This window comes from Osmerus eperlanus, chromosome 20 (genome assembly GCF_963692335.1).
Source record: "Osmerus eperlanus chromosome 20, fOsmEpe2.1, whole genome shotgun sequence".
NCBI classification, from domain to species: Eukaryota; Metazoa; Chordata; class Actinopteri; order Osmeriformes; family Osmeridae; genus Osmerus; species Osmerus eperlanus.
In genome coordinates this window covers 6,869,346-6,893,014 of record NC_085037.1, presented here as the reverse complement: position 1 = coordinate 6,893,014, position 23,669 = coordinate 6,869,346, and the positions used below count along the sequence as shown (strand labels likewise).

At 45.0% G+C, this 23,669-nt stretch overlaps 3 protein-coding genes across 6 annotated transcripts; 1 reads left to right on the top strand and 2 right to left on the bottom strand.

The window, feature by feature from the left end:
• The first annotated feature begins 3,450 nt into the window (after positions 1 to 3,450).
• LOC134006868 (interleukin-6-like) lies at positions 3,451 to 5,644 on the top strand. The gene is made up of 5 exons (XM_062445963.1): positions 3,451 to 3,466; positions 3,564 to 3,772; positions 4,258 to 4,356; positions 4,579 to 4,719; positions 5,032 to 5,644. Exons 1-5 carry the CDS (start codon positions 3,451 to 3,453, stop codon positions 5,233 to 5,235), a joined length of 669 nt encoding a protein of 222 aa, XP_062301947.1. The 3' UTR covers positions 5,236 to 5,644.
• A 297-nt stretch (positions 5,645 to 5,941) lies between these two features.
• Positions 5,942 to 7,516, bottom strand: tomm7 (translocase of outer mitochondrial membrane 7 homolog (yeast)). Its single transcript, XM_062445964.1, has 3 exons — positions 7,331 to 7,516; positions 6,475 to 6,523; positions 5,942 to 6,396 (listed from the first exon to the last, which is right to left on the bottom strand). The coding sequence occupies exons 1-3, from the start codon at positions 7,431 to 7,433 to the stop codon at positions 6,381 to 6,383; spliced, it is 168 nt and encodes a 55-aa protein (XP_062301948.1). The 5' UTR covers positions 7,434 to 7,516; the 3' UTR covers positions 5,942 to 6,380.
• A 562-nt stretch (positions 7,517 to 8,078) lies between these two features.
• On the bottom strand, positions 8,079 to 23,406 carry hycc1 (hyccin PI4KA lipid kinase complex subunit 1). 4 transcript variants are annotated; one of them, XM_062486858.1, is made up of 12 exons: positions 23,266 to 23,406; positions 16,618 to 16,699; positions 16,089 to 16,190; positions 15,625 to 15,804; positions 15,287 to 15,367; positions 15,078 to 15,193; positions 14,755 to 14,850; positions 14,200 to 14,316; positions 13,985 to 14,072; positions 13,026 to 13,185; positions 11,642 to 11,980; positions 10,226 to 10,365 (listed from the first exon to the last, which is right to left on the bottom strand). In XM_062486858.1, the coding sequence occupies exons 2-11, from the start codon at positions 16,666 to 16,668 to the stop codon at positions 11,682 to 11,684; spliced, it is 1,290 nt and encodes a 429-aa protein (XP_062342842.1). In that variant the 5' UTR covers positions 16,669 to 16,699; positions 23,266 to 23,406; the 3' UTR covers positions 10,226 to 10,365; positions 11,642 to 11,681. The 4 variants fall into 4 exon arrangements, with proteins under 4 accessions (XP_062342839.1, XP_062342840.1, XP_062342841.1 ...); XM_062486855.1 differs by lacking the exon at positions 11,642 to 11,980 and having other exon boundaries at positions 8,079 to 10,365; XM_062486856.1 differs by lacking the exons at positions 11,642 to 11,980; positions 23,266 to 23,406 and adding an exon at positions 20,111 to 20,221 and having other exon boundaries at positions 8,079 to 10,365.
• Between the last annotated feature and the right edge of the window lie 263 nt (positions 23,407 to 23,669).

The following is a 23,669-nucleotide window of genomic DNA, read 5'->3' as shown; positions in this document are numbered from 1 at the left end:
GCTAGGGCTCTTTTGCAGACATTTGGGGCTAATATGCACCATGATATGCACCAGAGAATGTATGCACCCTTTCCTTTAAGTCCGCATTTTTGCCCACAATTCACAGCGTGGTGACGTGAAACACGAGGGGTTCTCATATCCACATTGGTTCCAAGGGGCCAATGTGGTGTGGGCAACCCCATAGACCAAGAAACAGTAGGCCTGAAATGCCTTAAATAATCTGTGACGTTTGATGGAACTTCCACAAAAAAGAACCCGAGAAGTGGGTTCTCACTTTCACAAATAAGCCAACAAGCCTCAGGATTGTCTGTATGGATTGCCAACTTTCTCAACCCCAAATAAGGGACACTTTCTTCGAGGTGCGCACATGTGCGCGTGCCAACAGCTGACCAACAATAACGGAAATCGCAAGCTTTAATTAGCCATACCAGAGAATGTCTAATATGGGTCCTTAAACAGGCTCTGGTCATACCATAAACCTACTCATTTCAGAGTAATTTTGGCAAACCACTAATGTAAGCTACTCGCTTGGATGTATTGTTCATAGTAATAGTCAAGACAATTATTACAAGTTTTTCCTTTTGAAACACGATACGCTCCTCACCAGTGGCCAGTTCACACACACTGTCACCAACAAGCAACAACCGTGTCCCATAGAAACGTTTGCGTGAGTTTTTGCGCGTTTACAGTAGCTTATTATTGTCCGGTGAGGCTGTGATTGGAATACGGGACTGGAGCTGTCCCTTACGGGACAAATCAAAATCACCCATAATTATTGATGTCCCTGACAATTCGGGACGGTTGGCAACCCTAACTGTATGTGCCACAGTTGCAAATCATTGCCACGTTTTGTGTGGCTATTCATGTGGGGACCGACAGTTCAGTTCCCATAACACTCACCTTAACCCTATCAACCCCAAAACCTTACCTAAACTACAATCCAACCCTTAATGTAGCCTAAATCTAACCTCAACACAACCCTAACTGAACCTTTGAACCCTGTAAAAAAAAATTATAACAGAAAATTATTACACATCTTCGAATACACATATTACAAATATATAACAACAATCGTACACGAGGGGGTGCTTGATGTAGAATTAAATAAAAATATTGAAAAGTTTACAGGTCCTCAAAGTTTTCACTGCGTTTTGCTTTATTGAAAATCTTATTGAAACAAAATAATGCTCAATTTCTTTCTTAAACGAAATAAAACAAGGCTTTTTACATGAAAACTTACATTTGTGAATATAGTACTTATCAAATAAACCTGATTACGATTGTCTCTACAGTCCTCTAAAAGACCGAATACTAAGTGTTTCCACATCAAAAGAAATGGGACATCAATATTTATTGCAGTAAAATCACAAACATTCTGCCAAAATGTTTTCACAAACGGGCAGTGCCAAAACAAATGAACCACAGTTTCAGGGTGGCAGTGGATCAGTTTTCCTCCAGAGCTCCGCAATATTTTGAGTCACCAGTCCCCACAGAAATACACGCATCTCTCTCTTACTTACAACCTGTTCGAAAGAAGCACATTTCACATCCCTGCAGATGTCAGCGATCTGTTTCATGGAAACACCAAATCAAGCAAAACAATCTAGATGGTTAGATTTCAAGAGTAGGCTATAAATAGAAGGAAAAAACAGAATACAAGAGTAGGCTATACATATTTACATTTAGTCATTTACCAGACGCTCTTATCCAGAGCAACTTACAGTAAGAACAGGGACATTTCCCTGTAGCCTATAAGTAGGGTGACGTGCCTACTTATAGGACACAACGTCATTTTTCGGCCTGGAATCAAACCGGCAACCTTCTGATTAATTGCCCGATTCCCTAACCGCTCAGCCATCTGACCCCCTAAATAGAAAAAAATACTGGATAAGCAGTAATTTAACACGTTTTATGTTTATAAAGTTTTCATTTGTTTACTATTTATTTGCCATTTTTTCTTATCAATCTTGGACCTGTGTGCCACACAGGTGCTAAACTCTGTCTACAATATGGGTGTGTTCACTATGTCGCTGTTGTAGAGCGTTCACCAGAAATACCACAAATATTCGATAAAGAAAATCCAAAAATGACTAAGCAGCCCTACACTTAAAGTTACCTCATTATTTTAATGAATTGGTGGTAATTTGTAGTTTTTTTTATTAACAAATGAGGACATCCTGATTACCAACCCTTTTATCAATGGTGTGAATCTCACTGTACTTTTTTGACTGAAACCAAACTGCTTCCTCTAAACTCTACTTTGCAAACATTCCTGGAAGGGGGCATTCTGATGCATGCCCCAGTTGCATAAGTCAGTTTCAGCAGTCCATTATTACAACAGTAAAGACTCTCTGGATGAAGTCTCCATCCTCTTCACAGTTAAAGTTAAGCGACCCCCCATAAGAGTAAAGCACCACCAAGACCTCTTACACCATTGAGTCATAACTCCTGTTGCATTGGTAGTAGAGTTGGGCAATATGACAAACACAATGGGAATCGACAGTGGGCTGAATCTGTATTTTTTCACTGTAACCCTGCATCAAGATTCATGAAATTACGGGGATCTGTATGGATCATGGATTAACAATGGCTCGTTGCACCACTAGCCACTGGTCCGAATATGGCAAACGCCAATTCAAGCAGTAATTGTTGTTGATAGCCCAATCCTAAAGGCCGTTGCCATATACTGATAAATCGGCCTAAGGTTTACGATGAGGTCTGATTGGTTGTTTTCTCTCAGTTCTCTTCTTCCACTGGCCCTCCTCGTTTGGCTTTGGCCAGGAGTTATGCCTTGTTTCTTTCTTCTTCTCTTTACAATTGACAATGGTCATGGTAGAATAAGTGTCAAACCTTAATTTTGTATAATGTTGTGGGTGACCTTGTTAGACCTTGTGATTGGTTTAGGGATAGTCAGCTTAGTGGAAGCGTTTTCCTGTAGATCAAGAGGTTGCAGGAGAAAATTCTTCCTGTACGTTGCTTTGGAAAAAAGTTTCTGCTAAATTAATGATTTGTATTCATTTGCTATGTTATTACATTTCATCTTCATTAACTTCACTTTGGGCATTCTTGTCCTGCTTTAACAATTGAGCAAGTGAAAGAAACAACAATTCCAGCATACATGGTTACTATTATTACACATTCCAGTTAACCCATTTTCAATCAGGCCAAGAGGCCAGTATGAACAACCCCACACCATAACCTCACATTCACTGTATTCATGCCCAAAATGTTGGATTAATTGGGTAATATTGGTCAATAATTTCAATAATGAGTCAACTAATTCCTCGTGACGCATGTATAATGAAGAGGTTGTTATCGCCTACATCAGATAGATAGGAACAAGTTACGCATAAGGATATCTTCGACTATAAATGCCCAGCGCATCACTATTCGAAATGCACCTTCATCATCTCTGGTTACAGTGTCCTTCTCTGGTTAATAGAAGAAAACATGTTTTCTTTAACAAGTAAGTTGCCTATACGCCTATGTCCTAGTTCCTTGTTTGTCAGTGTGGTCTACTCAAACACTAACGGCTAACTCTGCATCGGTTTTTCTCTTCGCAGAAACTTCACATTTCGCCTTAATGATAACATGGCTACTGCTAAATGCAACTGGTAGCCCGGTCCCGACTCCAGTCTCCGAAGTCCCTCTGGAAGAAACGTCTGGAGACGAGCTAAATGTGCCGACCTCTTGCACTTTCAGCGCGTCGACTAATTGGGAGAGCAAGATAAAGGTTCTCGTTCATGAAGTCACGGAACTTCAAGGACAGAGGGTGAGAGTCAAACCTGGCAAATTTTTCATTCAAATGTTTATAAAAGTATTGAAGCTTCAGCTGAAGTTAGGTATGTAGGGTGAATACAGGTAAAGTGGGACACTTAAGCTTGATCTTTTATGTCTCTGTGTAAATACTTAAATTATCAGAACTCATTACAGAGTTCATCCTTTGAGGGTAAAGGGCTTTTATTTCTTTTGAGGGTTAAGGGCTAAATTGGTGTGGTTCTGTTTGTGAGGTCACTTTTGGGGGTGGCATGCGTCTTTTCAACATCAGGATCTCAATAATGAATATGTGAAATGACATTGCAATATGAAGCAAATAAATATTGTTAAATATTGTCAGCAGAGGTTCAAAGAAGGGTCATGCTTCCTGTGTTTGGTCTTTCATGTTTTCTTCAATTAATCTCAGTGTCTTTACCTGTATTCACCCTACATGTGGGGTGGAACTAGATGATTTAACTGATGCTGTTCTTTTGAAACTAGATCAAAGAACACAAGTTTAATGCTTCAATAACGGACTCCCTTAAATACTACACACTGTCCACACCAAAGGCAGGGTGTTTGAACAACCACCAAAGCAAGGTAAGAATTTTTAGTTTCTGGTGTAGTGTCTTCTCTTGCGTATTCTCATAAAGCACACATTCACTCGTGGTTTTGCCTTGTATCTGGTGGAGACATTGGATTTGGACATGGGTAGCATTAATCATAACATAGATATAAAAACGATATGCATGTTATTATACTAAATAATAGAATGAGCATGTGTCTTGCTGATGCCATTATTGACTCTTTTCCATTTTGTAGGAGACTTGTCAGAAGCTGTCCGAGGGCCTAACAGAATACATGGTGTTGCTCCAGCATGCAGAGACAGAGTCCAACAGCTCAGAAATCGTCCATTCTATCATAAACCATACCAAGGACTTGCTCCACCTCCTTCAACACAAGGTATTGGTTTTAATTTATTTAGACCCCTACTTCAATCTTGCATGTTGTTATATCTATATTAGTGGATGGGTATATCCTATAGGGCATTTGATTGCAGACCAAGTTGTTGGATAAAAGTTGTTTTGGATAAAAGCTTCTTAATATTTTTTTGATTACATTATATCACAGGTACCTTGTTTCTATAATTGGTTTACAAGCTGTATCTGAATATGGTTTTTAACTCCTACAATAATGCACAAAATTCAAGTAATGCTATTTTAAGTATCACATTCCAGTGGTATAATTCTGTGTTCATGTTCTGTTCCTCTCCAGAGGAAGGATTCCAAGGTCGTAGCGTTAAACATGAAGGACCAAGACAAGCTGCTGAAGGAACTGTCCGCAGGCACAGAGTGGCAAAAGAAGATAACAGAACTAGTAATCCTGCGCGATTTACGGGCATTCTTGGCTGACACCAAGAGGACTCTGTGTAAGTTGGAGCGGCGCAACAAGAAGATGACTTCTCTGGAACAGATGTGACCTGGGTAGTAATAGCGTATTGGTGCCATACAGAACTGTGATTTTTTACCTCAAGTGTATCTACATTTCTGAAGACATCCATCTTTACTTAACACATTGGTCTATATATTGTTTTTGTTATTTATAGTGTAAACTGACTTCCATTCACTGCAGTTGAATCATATGTTATAGTAGTTCAGATTTGCACAATACTTGAATAAGGAATGTAAAAGTTATACAAGAATAACTTATTATGGAAGCACATATTTATTTATGCATATTGTATTGGTTATAGAACATTATCTAAAACGTATTTTGTTGCAATACACGTCAAAATGTATTTATTTCAAATGCAGTTACTAATGTACCAAAGTTACCTGTCTTTTATAGATTTTATATTTAAGTCATATTTATACCCAAAGTGTGTTCATTATTTTTTTTAAATGCATACGTTTTCATAATTTATTTGTAAATTGACTTTTTATTATTGAACGCATTTGGGCAACTCATATTTGCATTGAGGAATATTAAAAGTGAGTAGAATACAAAACACCTTGTGTGCTTGTTTACACTTTGTTATTAGTTTATTCTCAACACAAGTATTTTCTAGGCTCAACAGGAGTTTAATTGTTGCAGTAGTGATTGAAATTGAATAACAAAAACAAAATCTTACACCGAAGGTATATATATAAAAAAAGAAAAATAATTTGACACACTATCCACCCAACAAAATAATTCCCCTGTACTTTATTCAGACATACATGAATCCATTGCATATAACAATTTCTCCACAGAAGCATAACCTGCTACACTATTACACTGGAGTCTCTGGTCAACTAGTCTTTGCTCCTGACAATCACTCCAATGTGATTCCAAGAGTCCAAATTAGATGTATTGGCCAGCCTTCACTTGTCCAGGATATATTGATATATATTACTGGGGATGTATAGGGACCTTAACAGCACATATATATTCCATACATATATATTCCATACACATATAGGTAAGTGAGTGGAAAGATGGCCAACATGTTTACTTGGACAGTAAGATGGGTGCCGGCTCTGCAGTTTGTGGGGATGAAATGGTGTTTGTTTCCTTGGTAACTGCTGATGGTCGACGGGGAGGGTAATGTTGAGAAAAGGTGATTGGTCAGGCGAAGGTCCTCCTTAACCCCACAACAAACTGGACAACGATTAAATATATGTTAAAAACTCATATCTTTAATGCAAAGAATTTGACATAGAAAGAAATACACGCTACCTCAAGACTGTGGGTTCTGGCATTCCTGGATCCGCCCCTCGTTTGAAACCTGAAGATCAAGGACAGAAGAGGGATCAATTAGCCTCTTCTAAGACAACTTGGCACAAGTTGATGTCATCTCTAGAAATTGTCCCACCACACCTCACTACCAAAATACTTACATTTACATTTAGTCATTTAGCAGACGCTCTTATCCAGATCGATTTACAGTAAGGATCACGCCTTCCGACTGACGCAAGGAAGTTTTGCAGGGCCTCTGGCTTCCACAATGCATCCTCAAATAACTCAGGAAACTGTGTTCCTCTGACTAGTCTATTAAATAGGTCAACTAGGAACACTCAGTAGTTATTGAAACTTGGATGCGTTACACACAAATCAACTGCTGTAAGCGGATGCCCGATGCAAACCTGCCACCTTCCTCCTTTCTAGCACTACTGACACTTTAAATGTACATTTTCAAATAGTATTTAACATTAATGGAACACCCCAGTAGGAGAGAGGAATACCATTTGACCAACACAACACCAACATCTCTGATACACTGCTAACCACTGTGGCTCTCAGGTGCCTCTGATATGGTGGTATGTCTGCGCCGTGTAGGTTTAAGGTACTTCTGTTGTCGGCCCTATCAAGCATGTTCTCATGGCTGCATTACCATAAGCTAGGTTATGCTTAGGCTATGATCAGGCTCTGGGAGTTGAATTTGAGTGAGTCCAATTTGGGCTGGGCTGTAACGTTCACCCATGCTTCTTAATACTGGGTGAACGTCACAGCTCAGCCCAGCCCAAATGTTAGTTAATACTTAGCATGCTGGCTAACGAACGTGGTCAGTTCTGCTCACCGCCTCTATACTCACCCAAGTAGAGAACCGTGGGGATAAAGCCCCATCGAATGACAAACTGTCCGCACTGGAACACCTGCTGCAGACGCTGTTTTGTCTCTTTGCTAAGTTTTGCCATGTTTCACAGCAGAGCTTTAGCTTTGGCAGGTCAAATAAGACTTCACGACTTGTTAGCGGCCAATGACGTAAAACAGGAAGTTAATGGATGTATGGCCGTAAAGAGGCGCATTGTTTTGCGACAGTAGATAATATGAGGTCAAACGCGACGCGCGCCACCGAGTAGACGCAATTAGCTACAATATGCAAAATGATGATCCACTAAAGTTTACATTTTACATTAAGTCATTTACATTTAGTAATTGTAAAGTTACTGTTACATTCAGCAACATCCAATGCTAATTTAATGTACATTATGGGAAACTCCAAACATCCAAGAGCTAGGCTATACACCAGCAATGTAGATATTTAACCCTTGTGCTGCCTTCGGGTCACATGACCCAAAGGTTCATAACGAACCATCGTTGTGTTTACCCAGTTTTACCCAATACAAAAACAAATAAAAATAATTTTATTTTAACCTTTGCAATGTGGGGGGTCTGCGACAGCCCAACGGTTAAAAGAAAATGCTTCACTTTGTTTTTGTATGGGGTAAATTTGTCGCAATACGACGGTGGGTCACACGGCTGATGGGTCAGAATGACCCGAAGATAACACAAGGGTTAAGTATGGTGGACTATAATGTGTGTAACAGATAAGAACAGTCTGAAATATAGAAACACTTTATTCCCAGAAGTTCTAGCAAGAGGTCTTCAGACAAAAAGGCCAATAAACCAACAACTTTAGTACAACAGTATGTACAACTCACCAGCCTATTTTCACATTCTGTAAACCAACATACAGAAACATGATGATTGTTATTTGTTCCTCTTAGATATAAAACAGTTCTAAAAACACTTATATAATTAAGGAACACACTTTCTCTGGGACAGTGGGCTTGTGGAGCTGTAGATAGATCTTTTAGAACACTGAATGTTTGAAGGAGTTGTCTTACAGTAGAGTTCCACAGTGCTCTGTCTGTCCTACAGATCGGTTCTGTCAATAAGGAGGGGAGCCAAGCAGGTGGTGGATCTGACAGACATACAAACACAATATCACTACTAATATCACTTGTACTAACACCTAAAAAAGGAGTGGATTGGAGAAATCAGGATGCATAACCTCAAACTGCCCCCCCCCCCCCCCCCCAATCAACAGGTAAAGATCTGTAAATGGTTGGCTTGGTGTTAGAAATATAGTGAACTCTTCACCTTGTTCTTTTGAAGAACAGCTGAACACCAGCCATATTGCTTTCTCCTGCTGTGAGATCTGCAGTGGTTTTGGAGGTGGGGTAGGAGCATATGGATTGATCTGGGATCTTGGTGTTGCCTTGCTACTTTGGCGTGAGGGCTGTGTCAAGCAGAGGCTATTAAGCTCTTTCAACACTGTACGTGGGAGTGTTAATACTGCCAGAAAACACAACGCTCTCTCCATTTCTGGGAAAATATCACAGCTCAAAGCATTCTTTGCTTTTTCAAAATACCACAGATTTAAAAAACACAAGTCAACCAGTCTCTCTCTTTCATACAAAAAGGTCCACAGTTTACACATCACACAAAACATTATATAGATCCCAAATCAAGTAAAAAAATAAAAATCAATTCCTCCAAAGGTCATTATGGGTGGACAGCCAATCAGAAGGTGCCAGGGGGAGGGTGTGGGAAAGACAGAGAAACATATTGCTTTCACAGAACGACATCAACATTTTCCTACTGTAAACAATCATGACATATCCTTGTATGAGACATTTGCTCATTTAAGAGTCACTGAATGAAGAAGCAGGTAATTGCCATAGCAACAGGAACACAGGATGGGAGGACGAGGGCGGGCACAGTTCACGGAGGGTTATTGTAATTAAAATAGTTCACTTCTGTTCAGGAGAATCATATCTTGTATCAATCAGCAGCCTTTATTCTTAAAAACAGCCATGCACACTAAAAACACACACACACACAGTACATACAGTGTCTGCCCCATCATAAGGGGCGTAGTCAGGGGGGATGCATGGAAAGCCAAGCAGGACAACAAGATTCAATTAAAATATTACATTTCCAAATCCTCGCGGACACAGTTTTAGTGATGCGCACACACAGACACACACACACAAAGACGGCTGGGCAGGGATTCAACGAGCTGCAGTTTTGTCAACACATCACCAGATGGCAGTAAGTCTGTAGTTCCAGGAGTAGGTTGTCCATGCCAGTCACCATTCTCCAGCAGGCCTTGAAGACACCCTCAATGTGGGGATGACAGGAGTAAAGAGAACTCCTGGGCTGGAGAGGGAGTGGTGGATGGTGGCCTGGAGTGTATAACTGAGAAGGGGGAGGAGGAATAAAAGTTGGACGAGGAAAGGTGTATGGTGTGTGTTGTTAGTGATCTAGTCCTATGGGCAGGCTAGTTCCAGGTCACAGGTACAGGGTCTGGGGCGATGTCGTTCCAAGAGGAGGGGACTCAAAGGTCACTGCCGAGGTGCACACTGATGCTAGGAGAGCGCTGTGCATGGTTGGGGACGGGGGTTAAATACCCTAGCCCCTCCTCCTGCAAACTACATGAGTAGCGCCCAGTCTCAATGGCGTGGTTACCAGGAGGGGGGGCATTGCCGCCAGCGTGCTCGAAGGAGCGTGAGAAGACGGCGCTGGCTGTACGTGTCAGGTTACTGAGAGCCCCTGCCTTGGGCACCGATTGGCTGGAGGTCAGCGTCAGACGTTTGAATGACAGCTCCACACTCTCGCTTGCCGCCCGCCCCATGGAGGGACACGCCTCCTTATCCTTACTGGCTCGCCCGCCCAATCGGTTTCTCTTATTGGCCTTTCCCCCGGGTGTTGCCGAGGGTACACTGTTGCTCACGGTGATGGTGGGTGGAGTCAGGTCAGGCCCAGCCCCACCCGGCCACACCCCCTCGTCCACTTCAGAGATCTCCATCAGCTCGTCCGGGGAACCCAGATCCACTGCGTCTGGGGGGAGAGAGACAGAGAGAAAGAGAGAGATATATTAACCAAGAGAAAAGTAAGTACAACATGAAAGAGAAGGAAAGTCACATCTCTGTCATTCAGCCTGTTTTATAAATTGAAATGAAGCCGCAGTCATTTACACCACATCCTGAAACCCAGAGCATAGAAACTGGTTTAGACCACAGAACTTAGATTACAGTTGTAACTCTAGTTCAGGTCTTTACTTCACACCTAACTAAAACCAGAACGTTTCGCTAGGTATCGGATAGAATGGGAAGCAGGCTGTATGACAGAGTTCAACTACATTATGGAATAGAGGGGTGAGATTGTCACACACACACACACACACACACACACACACACACATTGTGAGACATTGTGTTACAGGTATCAGGGATGATCACAGTCCCAAAGCACGAAGCAGGAGTCAGGGAAGTGTAGTTAGCAGAAAGCTCAAGAGTCACCAAAGGACAGGCAAAGGAACACTAACACTAGGCACAAACACACACACACTGTGTTATTATTATTATTCTATCACTGTACACCAGTCACCAGCTGATAGATAGGCAGGTCCATCACATAGCTAATAAGAAGTTTATAAAAGGACTCTAGTTTACCCACGTAGGGGTTTGTACTTAGCAGAGCCCCATGTGTGGCTGGGCTTTCAAGGTCCGATTCGCTTGAGATTTCTCATTGTGGTTATTACACTCAGATTCTGTATGCTTTGACATAAGCTGGCATCCAATTCATCAAGAGCTGCCTATCCTCCTCAGCTACTGTAGCTACCAATCAGGAGGGGGCAGTCTGTCTCCCGTGGCAACCCTGGTGGCAATGTGTCAGGAGTGAGACCACAAAAAAATAATAAAAATAAAAACGTTGCAGTCCTTGATCCCACAATGCCCTACGGCTGCTGGTGACACTGTCACAGTCTTGGAACAGTGTTTCAGTTTTCCACCGGAACCTGAGGAGAATCTGGTGCTCGTATCAAGATTTTTCCCCTCACACAAACAGTATTAGAACATTCGAGCTTCCAGTTAAGGAAATCATCATTCCGGCTAGGGCTTTATTTATTACAGGAGAAGAGATGGAGAGTGAGCAAGTGAACAAAGGGAAGAGGCTGGGTAAAAGGACAGAAGAGAAGGATGAGAGGAGTAGTGGGATTAGGAAAAAAAGGTAGTTGTCCTTTATAGAAAAAGGCCAGGTTGAGTTGCGGAGGGCAGCACAAACATTAGTCAGCTTTCACCATGCAGTTCCAGACCAAGTCCCAACACACGGTTACCTAGGTTACCCCTGGGAGTGGGCGGGGGAGAGGGTGGAGCCTAGTGCTGGCTCCTCCCTGTGGAGGAGGGCCCAGTACCCTCATCCACCAATCGCCTCACAGACTTCTGCCTCCTGACCTCCTGACCCTTGGGGTTGGGGGGGTCGTGACCTCTAGTGTCCAAGCTGACCTCGGAGGCTCCGCCCAGTGGCTCAGGGTCAGGCTGTGTTCGCAGGTCGGAGCGAGGTCGCAGGGAGTCTCCGTTGGGCATGCGCTCGCCGCTCACCCCCGTCACATTGATCTCTGGGATAGATACCCCCCCCAGGGCGGGATCACTGTCTATACTGACCTCCTGGGATTCTGGTGGGGGGGGGGGGGGGGGCGTATATGAACACAGAGACATGGACACATGGACACACATGCACCATGGACAAACACACACAGATAAAAACAAACACACAACACATGTAACAAAAAAAAATACAAATAAATGTAATGGCTTAAAGAAAACAAAAAGTTCAAAGACAGAAATCATAGTGATCCCACAGTAGACACGAGGGGGCTAGTTCTACCTGGAGGACAGTCGACATGACGGGGCTAGCTCTACATGGACTAGAGGACAGATGAGATGAAAGCACTTGAGCTCATTATTTCACCAGAACGACAGGTCAGTCTGGGATGAGTGCGACTGGACCATGGGACCATGAAACAGGAAGGGTCGGAGGAGACGCCTGGGTCATGAATAGCTGTTTCTTACTGTGCAGGAGAAACTTCACTTTTCGGTCCTATTCAATTCGAAGATAATGGTCCATGGGCTACTATTTCCTGCTCTTTTGCGTGTGGAACACTTAAGGAGCTTCACACCTCGGACCAGCCAATCACTGCTCTGACTCTGGAGGTATCTCTCTGGATGCACCTCTGCTGTTTCCAACTTCTTCCTCCCCTTGTCTCATCTCTTCTGCTGCCTGTCTCTCCTCTCAGCTGCCTGCGTCAGATCCGTGTCTCCTTTCCTATAGAGGACCCTGGAACAGCTAGAAGGTAGTGACTGACCACAGGGAATGAAACACCATCTAGAAACTCGACATCTATGTGGGGTGTGAGGGATCTCCTGTCTGTACTATTCTGTCATCTATAGATTCAGCAGAGAGGGATGATATGGAGGTGGGATACAGGAGAGGATATGAACAAGCGATGGTGTAACGATAGTCTCTCTCTCTTCTCTGCTCTGAACACAACAGCGACAGACACACACCCAGGTCTGTGTGGGTAACTTCTACAGACACGTAGTGTGTGTCTGTGTGTGTTTTCGTGAGTGAGTGAATCTCTCATTCTGTTCTTCCCGGTAATGTTCTGGGGGTGTTTCGACTGCAAGTCCTCTGACTGTGTGTGTGTGTGTGTGTCTCACCGTGTCTCTTCCACCGGTGCCCCCTGATGGACAGCGAGGTGACGGCGTTGCGGGAAATGCGTGAGGAGGTGGGGGTGATGTCCACCTGGATGCTGCGAGCCCCCTCCTTGTTGCTCTTCAACGCCGCCCCATGCAGGGATGACTTGATGGCGTTGCCCACCTACAGAGGAACACGCGCCATTTATTTTCAGTTGTGTACATTTTCTCCATCTCTAAACTATCAGCGGGAAACTGTGTGTTCACACACACACACGCTCTGAACTGACACCTGAAGGAATTTCCACCATAAGATTCTTCTGTGTTGCCGTTTAAGGCTCCCAATACAACTGTATTAGCCCAGAGTGTGTGGTGGCCTCAAGTTAAGTCCAGTCACACAGCTCAAATACTCAGGGACTCAGCACCATAATCACCAAACGCAAAACAACAAAGCCCTTTGTTGGTCAGCTGCAACTGCTACACAGGCCACGTCACTAGTCTATATACGCCACTAGTCTATATACGCTCAAAAATCGGACCAAAACACATCCTCAAACTCAGCTCTCCAGTCTGAGCTCTGTGTATAGATTATGTTGCAATTTGAGACATAATTAGTAGACTGAAAGACTGACATCTCTGGAATTATTTCTGTATTGTCATTTTCATGACAACATCAATATTGCTATTATGTGTGATCTGATCTGTTGGCTGGAATACACCTTTGCCCTCTTGTGCTGCTGTAATTCGTTGAGATACTGTCCAATCCCTTTGCCCCTGGACCAATGGGATTACAGATTAGCGTTCCTGAGTGTAAACCATGCAAGTAATCTACTTGGATTACATATAGGCCTACATTGCCAAAGAAACATACACAAAATGTCTCTCTCTCTCTCTTTCACGCACAGTTCCTAGAAACAAACACAAATCCTCCGGCCACTCCAGAGAGGGTGTAGTCATGTGACCAGATACACCATGGCACCCACCAGCAGTGCCTCAGGGAACAGTTCCAACTGAGCTCTGTACAGAACGTCATCCAGTGCCTTAGAACCCACGTCAGCCTCCCCATTACACCTGCAGGAGAGAGAGAGAGAGAGGGTGGAGAGGAAGAGAGTTTGTTTGTGTTGTTGTTGTGTGTCTACAGTTAACTACAGTTTCAGTTTGAGATGTGTGTGTGTGTAGTGTGTGGGGGTGCACTCACAGAGCGTAGTGTATTCCCGTGATGAGCTGGACCAGGAACTCTGATGTCACAGTCATTCGGGCACTGATGCCTTTGTAGCGGCGTAGCTGTTGCCGAGGGTAACCGCAGATACACACCCTGCATGACGGTCCAATCAGGGAAAAGAGAATACAGTCAGCCAATGAGGATCACTGAAACCTTGTTTAATCAATTTGGATCTGTTGCTAAGTTCATTACAACCCGAGCTGGTGCTACTGAAGGACACAGCCTCATATACAGCTGAACCAAACTTCTCTCCTCAGTCTGGACTAATGAGAACACTGCTCACTCTGAGACCTGAGGTCTCTCGTGTCTCTCTCTCGTGTCTCTCTCTCTCGTGTCTCTCTCTCTCGTGTCTCTCTCTCTCGTGTCTCTCTCTCTGTCTCTCTCTCTGTCTCTCTCTCTGTCTCTCTCTCTGTCTCTCTCTCTGTCTCTCTCTCTGGTATCTATGTTTTCTTCCACAATAAAGCCTTTAATCTAAGGAAATGCTACCTGAGCAGTGGGAGTATTTGATGCACCTGTGTGTGTGTGTGTTACCTGGAGCTGAGCTGGCAGAGTGACTGCAGGGAGGAAGAGGTCATGTAACTGAGTGCTGCATTGTAACACAGCAACAGGAAGGTCAGCACCTCAAACCTAGATCACACAGTCACACGCACGCACACACACACACACGGTCAGACTCACGGGCACATGGTCACACACAAACCGCAACATGACCCCAATGCCACTGCAATCTTGTTTGAACTTGTCAAGAAGCTGAACTGGAACAAATGTTATCACAAGTGAGCTTATCACAGTGCAACCATAAAACCTACCATGAAAGGTGGAACAAGCGTGAACACACCCTTGGCATGTCTTACCTGTTCTGAGCAGTGAAGGTCTCTCTCTGTAGGTGGGGCCCACTGTACACCACCCTGCTAAGACCATGGTTGGCTAGAGCGCCTTCCGTCAAGGCCAGAGAGCCAATGGTGGAAGGCTATAGATGGTGGTGGTAGGGAGTTAGGCACAATTCAGACCACTTGGCCATCTATCAATGGTGGGGGAAAGGTGTTTGTGTGTGTGCGCTCACCTCATGGTATACTGAAGGCTTGGAGAGGGCGGGGATAGCGAAGGAGAGGACTTTGCTCTGTCCATCTTTGTCTACTATCTCCTGTTGAGGAGGGAGAGAGGGAGGGAGAGAGGAGGAGAGAGATACGGAGAGACAGAGAGGTAGGAAGGGAGGGGGCAGAGGAAGAGAGAGCCAAATCAAGTCAAAGAGACAAAATGGCAGCTGCTTGTTCTGAATGACTCGTGTGAAAGCTCCAAGAGACAAACGCGAGCCGACGGTGAGACGTCGCCGATGACTCCCAGCACCGTGCTACACCCCCTCAACCCCACCCACGCACCCACACAAACACCCAGACTGACCAGGTTGTAGATGCCCAGCAGCAGGGCCTCTATGCAGCCGGAGGTGTGGGGGTGGCGGGCGGCGCTGACGGACAGCAGGCTCCACAGCAGCTCGGGGAGGAACTGCAGGGTGAAGCGCTGGAGACGGGGCTCCCCGCTACGGTAGAACTCAAACAGCTGGTGACACACAGACTCCAGCAGCTGCACACGCACGGACAATAGACGGCCACACACACACACACAACACACACAATACACACACACACAGAGAGAGTTAAAGCAGGCCTAAGGTGACTGAAGTAAAACAAAGAAACTAGACAGAGAGAGAGAGACTGGGAAAGAGAGGCGGAGTAAGTGGCAGAGAGAACGAATGAGAGAGAGAGAGAGACCGTGAGAAAGACGAGGAGAGGGAGATTCGTAGTCGTGAGGACGAGCCCGAGAGTGAGGGTGTCAGAGAGAGGGCGAGAGGAGGAGAGAAGGCTCACGTCACTGTAGTTCTCTCTGATGACTTTGTAGAGCGCAGGGACGAGGGAGCCTTTCTCCTTCAGAGACGCGGAGTAGCTGGACACAGCACTGTCTGGGAGGGTCTGACACACACACACACACACACACATCACTAGCCTTCCATCATGTGAACAATATGAGTTGACATTTTGTACTATTAGCATACCTATAATGTTGATTTTGCGTTCAGCTACACACAGGCAATACTGCTACTTCTTACTATCTCATCAAGTCTACCGTCAATTTCTGCATCTGTGAGTGTATATCTGCATATGAGAGAGATAATGTGTTTTAACAAGCAATTCCTTGTGGTGAAGTCCTTCACCGCTGTTAGATTTGCTGACAGCTAGCCTGCAATCATTTCAGTCAGTCTGTGTGTGTGTGTGTGTGTGTGTAGTCTGACAGTGATAAGCAGTGGATGGTGTACTGAACAAGGCAAGTGGGCTGAATATTGATGATGCAAAGTCATTGTGGGGCTTTCCCTCTACCACACACACACACACACACTACCTTAAACTCTGACAGCCATTCCTCCACCACTCCTTGGTCCATAGCCAACATATTCCCTCATCTGATGTAGGACCACCTCTACCTGAGAGAGAGAGAGAGAGAGAGAGAGAGAGAGAGAGAGAGAGAGAGAGAGAGAGAGAGAGAGAGAGAGAGAGAGAATGGGGGGGACGTCTGATTATTAAACACATTCATCCACAACATTTTCTTTACTGTGAGGGCATACATGTTTGTTTGGGGACCTAAAAACACACAAAAGGTTTTCCTCTGATGATTCCTTCCTCCACCTCTCTTCTCGTACGCTTGCAAACAGCTGCTTGCCATCAGACACTGCGTTCACCACCCCCCCCCCCGCACTCCACACACCTTCAAGGTTACCTTCCGTTGTCAGTGCTTGTTGTTTGTAACGCTATCATGCATTTGACCACAGGCAAGCAAACACACACACACACACACTTTCAGAAACAATTCAAGCATGAGCATTATGCTAGTTAGCCTAGTATAGCACTACAACGCTGCTGAATGGTGAGGCGATGCAGACAACATTTTCAGCAGACAGAACTTGGATTGCAGAATGAGTGTGTGTGTGGACCACCTCTCAACAGAGACAGAAATGAAAAGAAAGCGGGGCTAAGAGATGGCGTTGTGCTTACCTGCAATGCTCACAAATACCTAACTGTGCATGAGTGCGGAATGGATCATACTCCAAAACATGTCATGGTGTGTGTGCCTCCTCTTGTCTATCATACTCCCCTCCCCTCTCTTTTTCCTCCCCCTCTCCCTGTGTGTGTGTGTGTGTGTCTCCTCGTGTCTCTGCTGCGCGCTAACTCTCAGTCCTCTCCATCTCACACTCTCCCTCCCCCTGCTCCTCCTCCTCTCTCATCTGGCCCTCTCCCTCTCCTCTGACGGCGTGTGGTTGCCTCTTCATTTCCTACACTCTAATGGTGTTACGCAAGAACAAGGAGGGAGGGAGAGAGTGTGTGTGTGTGTGTCTGGGTGGGGGGCAAGTGTGAGACCGAGAGATGGAGAGCTGTAAAGAGAGAGAGAAAAGGGATTGGTGTGTCTAAATGTGCAGCCTCCAGTTTTCTTTCCTTGTCACTCAAGGTCCAGGCTCAGATTAAGCTAGTCCCAGTCCTGATCTAGGTTTAGTGATGAGATTAGGGAATGTGTGACCCGGGACCCCTCTTTAGGGACAACCACAATAACCCCTCCATGTCCCCCATAACCCCCCCATGTCCCCCATAACCCCCCCATGTCCCCCATAACCCCCCCATGTCCCCCATAACCCCTCCATGTCCCCCATAACCCCTCCATGTCCCCCATAACCCCTCCATGTCCCTTTCCCTTCTGTCCTTTTCCCTTCTGTCTATCTCCATTTCTCCTCCTTCTCGTTTCTGTTTGTGCAGGATCAAAGCCAAACAAGGTTGGAAGGGAGTATAGGATTTATCTACTGTAACATTTGTGGCAGGTTCTCTTTCATCAAGGTATTTTCTCTTGTTCCGCTTAAAGAGCGAATCCTTTCACGACCATCTACTACGGCCACCCCCCAACCCCAAATTGCAACTTAGTTGCCCCTCCCTGCTGGCAGGTATATTTATAGACTGTACCATGGTGGGAATTTAAGGGGAGGAGGGGTGAGTCATCAAACTGGCAACATTCAGGCCACTGCAGGGAAATCAGCATCCTGCCTCCCTCTTTCCTGCCCTCTCTAGTTCTCTCACTCTCTCCTTTTGTCTTTCTGTCAAGTCCTAGGAAAAAAAGGAACCTCATTATGGCTACAGTGTGTGTGTGTGTGTGTGTGTGTGTGTGTGTGTGTGATTGCAGGGTAACTTCAGTGACAAGCTGTGATTATAGCTTTGGGTGAAGTAGCCAAGAATTTACCAAACTCAATCATCCTCCTCCTAAGACTTACTGACAGAGGCACACACACATACACCACCATACACTATTCAGGGCACCATTGGCCAAGTGTCTAGCTGACTAGACACTTGGGGGGGGTCAGATGGCTGAGCGGTTAGGAAGTCTGGCTATTAATCAGAAGGTTGTTGGTTTGATTCCTGTCCGTGCTAAATGACGTTGAGTCCTTGGGCAAGGCACTTCACCCTACTTGCCTCGGGGGGAGAATGTCCCTGTACTTACTGTAAGTCGCTCTGGATAAGAGCGTCTGCTAAATATGTAAATGTAACTAGACAGATGGGTGGGTAGACTGATTGACTGATCTGAAGAATGAAGAGGTGAGCATATGGATGAGGGGATCCATTGAAAGATGGATCTACACAGGAGGTGGAGTTGCAGGCAGGGAAAGATGGACAGAAACAAGAGGGCGGGTCTAATTGAGGAGGAGAGCGACAGTGATGAACAGAGTTGCAGGAAGAAGAAGAAGAAGTGGTAGTTCATTATCACTGCTGCCCCCGGTTACCTGGCTGACAGAGGGATTCAAGGAGGTAAACTGCCTTGGATGTGGGGACACACATACAGAAACACAGCAGTTAGGATCATTAATTCAGTTGTATGTCTCTGTTCTGTTTCTAGGCCTAATAGCCCACCTAGCACCCAAAGCAACAGCCCTCCTCACCCAGCCGGAGGGACAGCCTGGCCCTGGCTGTAGACAAGCGTATGACAGAACAGAGCAGGATTGAGGAACATCACGGGTGAGTGCATGTTCCCTTTCTAGTTTCACATAACCTGTTCAGGTAGAACAGCCAACTTGTCAACCTGTTCCCAGACACACCCGGCCCGATTTTGTTAACTTCCTCCTCCGTTTCTGAAACACACACACAGACACACACACACAGTCAGATGTTGGCTTGGTAGTATAAGTCCTCGTGAATGAGCTTAGGATATCGTGAGTTCTCTGTCCTCCTGAAAAGGACGAGGAAACCTTTAACATACCCTGCAAAAACACCAACACTGCCCCTCTGTTAGGTACACTCCTAATCTTCTCTGTGTGTGTGTGTCCATTGAGCACAATGGTAGTGTTTTTCGGACTGAGTGGTACACTAAGCTCATCAGACTGCTGCCAAACACACGCACACACAGCCTAACTGCAAACACACACATATACACACACACACACAGGCTACACCCAGCCTAACTGCAAACACACACATGCACAGTCCAAGTCCATAAAGACCCACACAAAGCAGAAAGCGCTACGATGTACAGTAAGAAATGCTCTCAGTCGCAGTGTATGAGTCAGTAGCACACGTTTTGATCTTCTGGTTCGAACATTTCACACACAAATCACCCCGGCAGACTGTTCAGGCAGACTTCAAACTTTAGCTGGCGGGATCCAATGCTGTTTCTTTTGACCACAGGATAAAATCTCTCTATAACAACTACAACAGTCTGCAAAAGGAAAGGTCACACCCACAGACAAATTAAGGCATTCTGAGTCATAAGTTTCAAGCAGGCAAATGGAACAAGTTGTCCCGGAGACAGACAGTCTAAGACCCCAGGATAAACGGAGGTGTCTGGAGAGGCAGGGAGTACTTACAGTATTATGGACAGCCAGGGGGACTGTTTAGACTCTCCTGTCTACAAGAGAAACACTACACACTCCTCCTTGATTCATGAGAATTACGACACACTGTTGCACACACGGGCATATATTCCTCTTTCAGGAAGTGAGGGGTGGATAAGCCAATCAGAGAGCTCTGTTTCAGAGGACTGGCAAAGGGGTGGAGAGAAGGAGTGAGAGAGATTGTGTGTGAGAAAGCAAGAAGGTGAAAATGACAGAGGGAGAAAGAGAGAGAAGTCTACAGCCCCATACAGAAACATTGATGAAATGTCCTTAACCCTCGTGCTGCCTTCGGGTCACATGACCCAAAGGTTCATAACGAACCATCGTTGTGTTTACCCAATTTTACCCAATACAAAAACAAATTAAAATAATTTTCTTTTAACCTTTGCAATGTGGGGGGTCTGAGACAGCCCAACGGTTAAAAGAAAATGCTTCACTTTGTCTTTGTATGCGGTAAATCTGTCGCAATACGACGGTGGGTCACAATGACTGATGGGTCAGAATGACCCGAAGATAACACAAGGGTTAAATAACATCACAATCCGAAACGGACTCCAACACTTGGCTTCACTGGCCCAGTCTGCGACTCAACTACACTGCCTCCACTAAACTAACGACTACGCCACTGGAGTCATGAAGAGGGGTTCTGTGTGCATGATAACAATACTTTAAAGAGCAGTGTGAAGTGAAGGGCAGTAGTTCTGCACGGGAGCCAGGCACGGGAGGGGGGCAGAACCAGGAATTCTGGCCCAGGAGGAAGAGTTGTCGGACTGGTCTTCTGCACGCCCACACAGGCCCCTGGGCATCCGCAAACCTCCACTGCTCCCCAGCCATCAGTCCTGCTGATGTTTACACCTTTCTTGGATTTCTTGTTACCTCTCTGGCAGTCCCTGGCTCTCTTTCTATCTCTGCTTGTCTCTCTCTTTCACCTCCATACCTTCCCTCCTTCCTTTGCCCATCTAATGACCCTTTGTTACCTCATCTACTCCACCTTTCCCCTTCCCTCCATCTCCTTCTCTTAAGTGCTCCCTGTAGAGTGGCTGATTTTAGTTGCGGTTCTTAGCTCCTCTCACATAAAGTGCACTGCCTTCAGCCCTTGTTTTTTGAGGCTGTTTATTGTCTGTGTTTGTACATGTGAACCTGTGCGTGGGTGTGTTTGTGTGCTGGCGGGTGTGTACATCAGTGTGTGTGTGTGTAATCACAGCGTGGTCTAAGAGCCGTGAGAGAGGGATCTGACAGGGTGGAATCCTCTTATAGCAGCCTACGCTCTGTCCTCCTCTCAACATCTCCCCCTCCCTCCCTCGCTCTCTTTCCTGTCTCTCCTTAGCATCTTCTTCTTTAGCTGGTATGCCTAAAAGGATCAGTGATTTACTCGTTATCAACACCATCGCTCCTGCTTCCGCTCCTCTCCCTCTTCTTAGCCTCCCTCCCCGTCTCTCTCGCCTCCATCTCTCCACTCTCCCAGGCAGCAATAGGCTTAGTCCTAGTCGGAGAGTTCCTTTTACTGATCCTCCTATTTGGATTTTTCAGTCCTAATTTTAGTACTTCCGCATGTGGTGATTAGCTGGATTTTCCAAAGAAGATTCCCAGAAATGGAAAAGTCCCTACTTTCATGAAATGCACAATATGTGTGTTTTGACTGAAACAGTTCCGACAAATTCCATATAAGGCTCTGTGTTGGGCCTCTGTCAAGTGGATGACTGGGTTCCAATGGTCAGGATGTGTCAGACCTCTGAGAGCAGAGGAGAACTGTGAGCGGCACCAAGAGGCATCCCTGCTGTGTCCCTCCATGTGAATGGATTCCTGTCGACAGACAGACCCCGGGTCCTTCCCTGCATCCTGGTTGCCTGAGGAAGACTCTGTCACAGTGCATTAAGAGACCCCAGACACTCTGGCTGCACGACAGCTCAATTTAACAGGCTTCTCTCTCCCTTTCTCCTTCACCTCCTTCTCCCCCCCCCCCCCCATATGGGCACACTTTCCACCAAATATAACATATTTAAAGTGACATCCATTGCTAGAGGGCAATTAGGCAGAGACACAGACACACACTAAATACTCTCACACAATAACACACATCTGTGGGGTAAAGGCAGTCTTCTCAAGACAGTGGAAAGAACAGCTTGCTTCCACAATAAATAAGACAAGCCCAGTTGTTGTCTATAGCCCTGTCTGAAGCAGGGGCTTAGGATAGGACACAGCTTATTAAACCCACATGCTCGATTTTGAACAACATGTGTACCAACAAAACAAATACATTAAGCTCATTTAGAAATCCGACTACTAGGTGCTGAAGTCAGCTTACTGCGGCACACACTGTCACACACACTCACCAGCCTCTTGCGGAAGAGGGGTTTTGCAGAGTGTTATAGAAACAGGAAAGCGGTCTCACATGAGAGATTTTGAAAAAATTCTAACAATGCATTACTCAACCAGCCTCCTGAACAAATAGAGAAGTAGCTCGAGCCTAACTCAGACTTGCTGAGTGGCTGGTCGTTCGAATAATAGACTATGTACAAGCACATTAATAATGGAGTCAGGTGAGGAATCAATTTGAGCACACACACAGGTTAAAAGGCACATGCTCATTCATTGTATGTCCCTTGTATTTATCCATAGTATAGCCAGAGCTTATCACAAGTTCAATCAGCTTGAACATTGACATGCATGTGTGTGTCAATCTCCAGTGTAGAGTACTGATGCTGGCCATACATATTATAATACCATTATAAACGATATTAGCTACTTTAGCTAGATAGTTTGTTGGCAACCTTGGTTTACGAATATGGACTAGCTATCTTGTATAGCAGCTAGCTAGTTATTCCTAGTATTTTATGTTGCGTTACACCATAGTAGATTGGCAGGTTGACTAGCTAGCGATCGCTTTTTGTCAATTCAGCCGGTTGGCTTTCTATAATGCGTTACATTTCTCTTCGCCAGAGACAGATTCGGCTACCAGCAATCCACAAGCTTCTTAGCGGACAGTAGAGACTCGAGCAGCAGCTAAATTTGCTTACCAGTGCTGGATAATCCCAAACCGACACTCTGATTTGAACTGTCAGTGTGTTACAGACTAAGCGCTTTCTTGACATTAAGATCATGAGAGAGGAAAGTTTTAGTTTACTTACTATCATACTATCTTGCAATTTCTTGCTTTCGGCGTCCGATATCGATTCGACACGACAGGTAAATGGCTATCAATTACTCCATAAATCTCCTAAATATTTCAACAACATCAAACCCTCCATCTTCATTACTTTCTACAGTCAGACTACCTTGAACTCGAGGACTTGTTTAGAGTGACAGACATATGAGCCAATAGTTTAGCAGATTTAAAGATCGCCTACAAATAATAGCCAATGACTTTAGCCGTTGGGGCGTGTTTTAATAATTTCCACGATTGTGGTAGGTTGTTGCTGTCATTGCTGTTTGACAGTTGACTGAACAGAGACAGAGCAGAAGACCACCAAAAGAGGCCTTGAGCTCTCGCTCAACAAAAAAAACATAATTGATGTGATTGCATAAGTAGTGA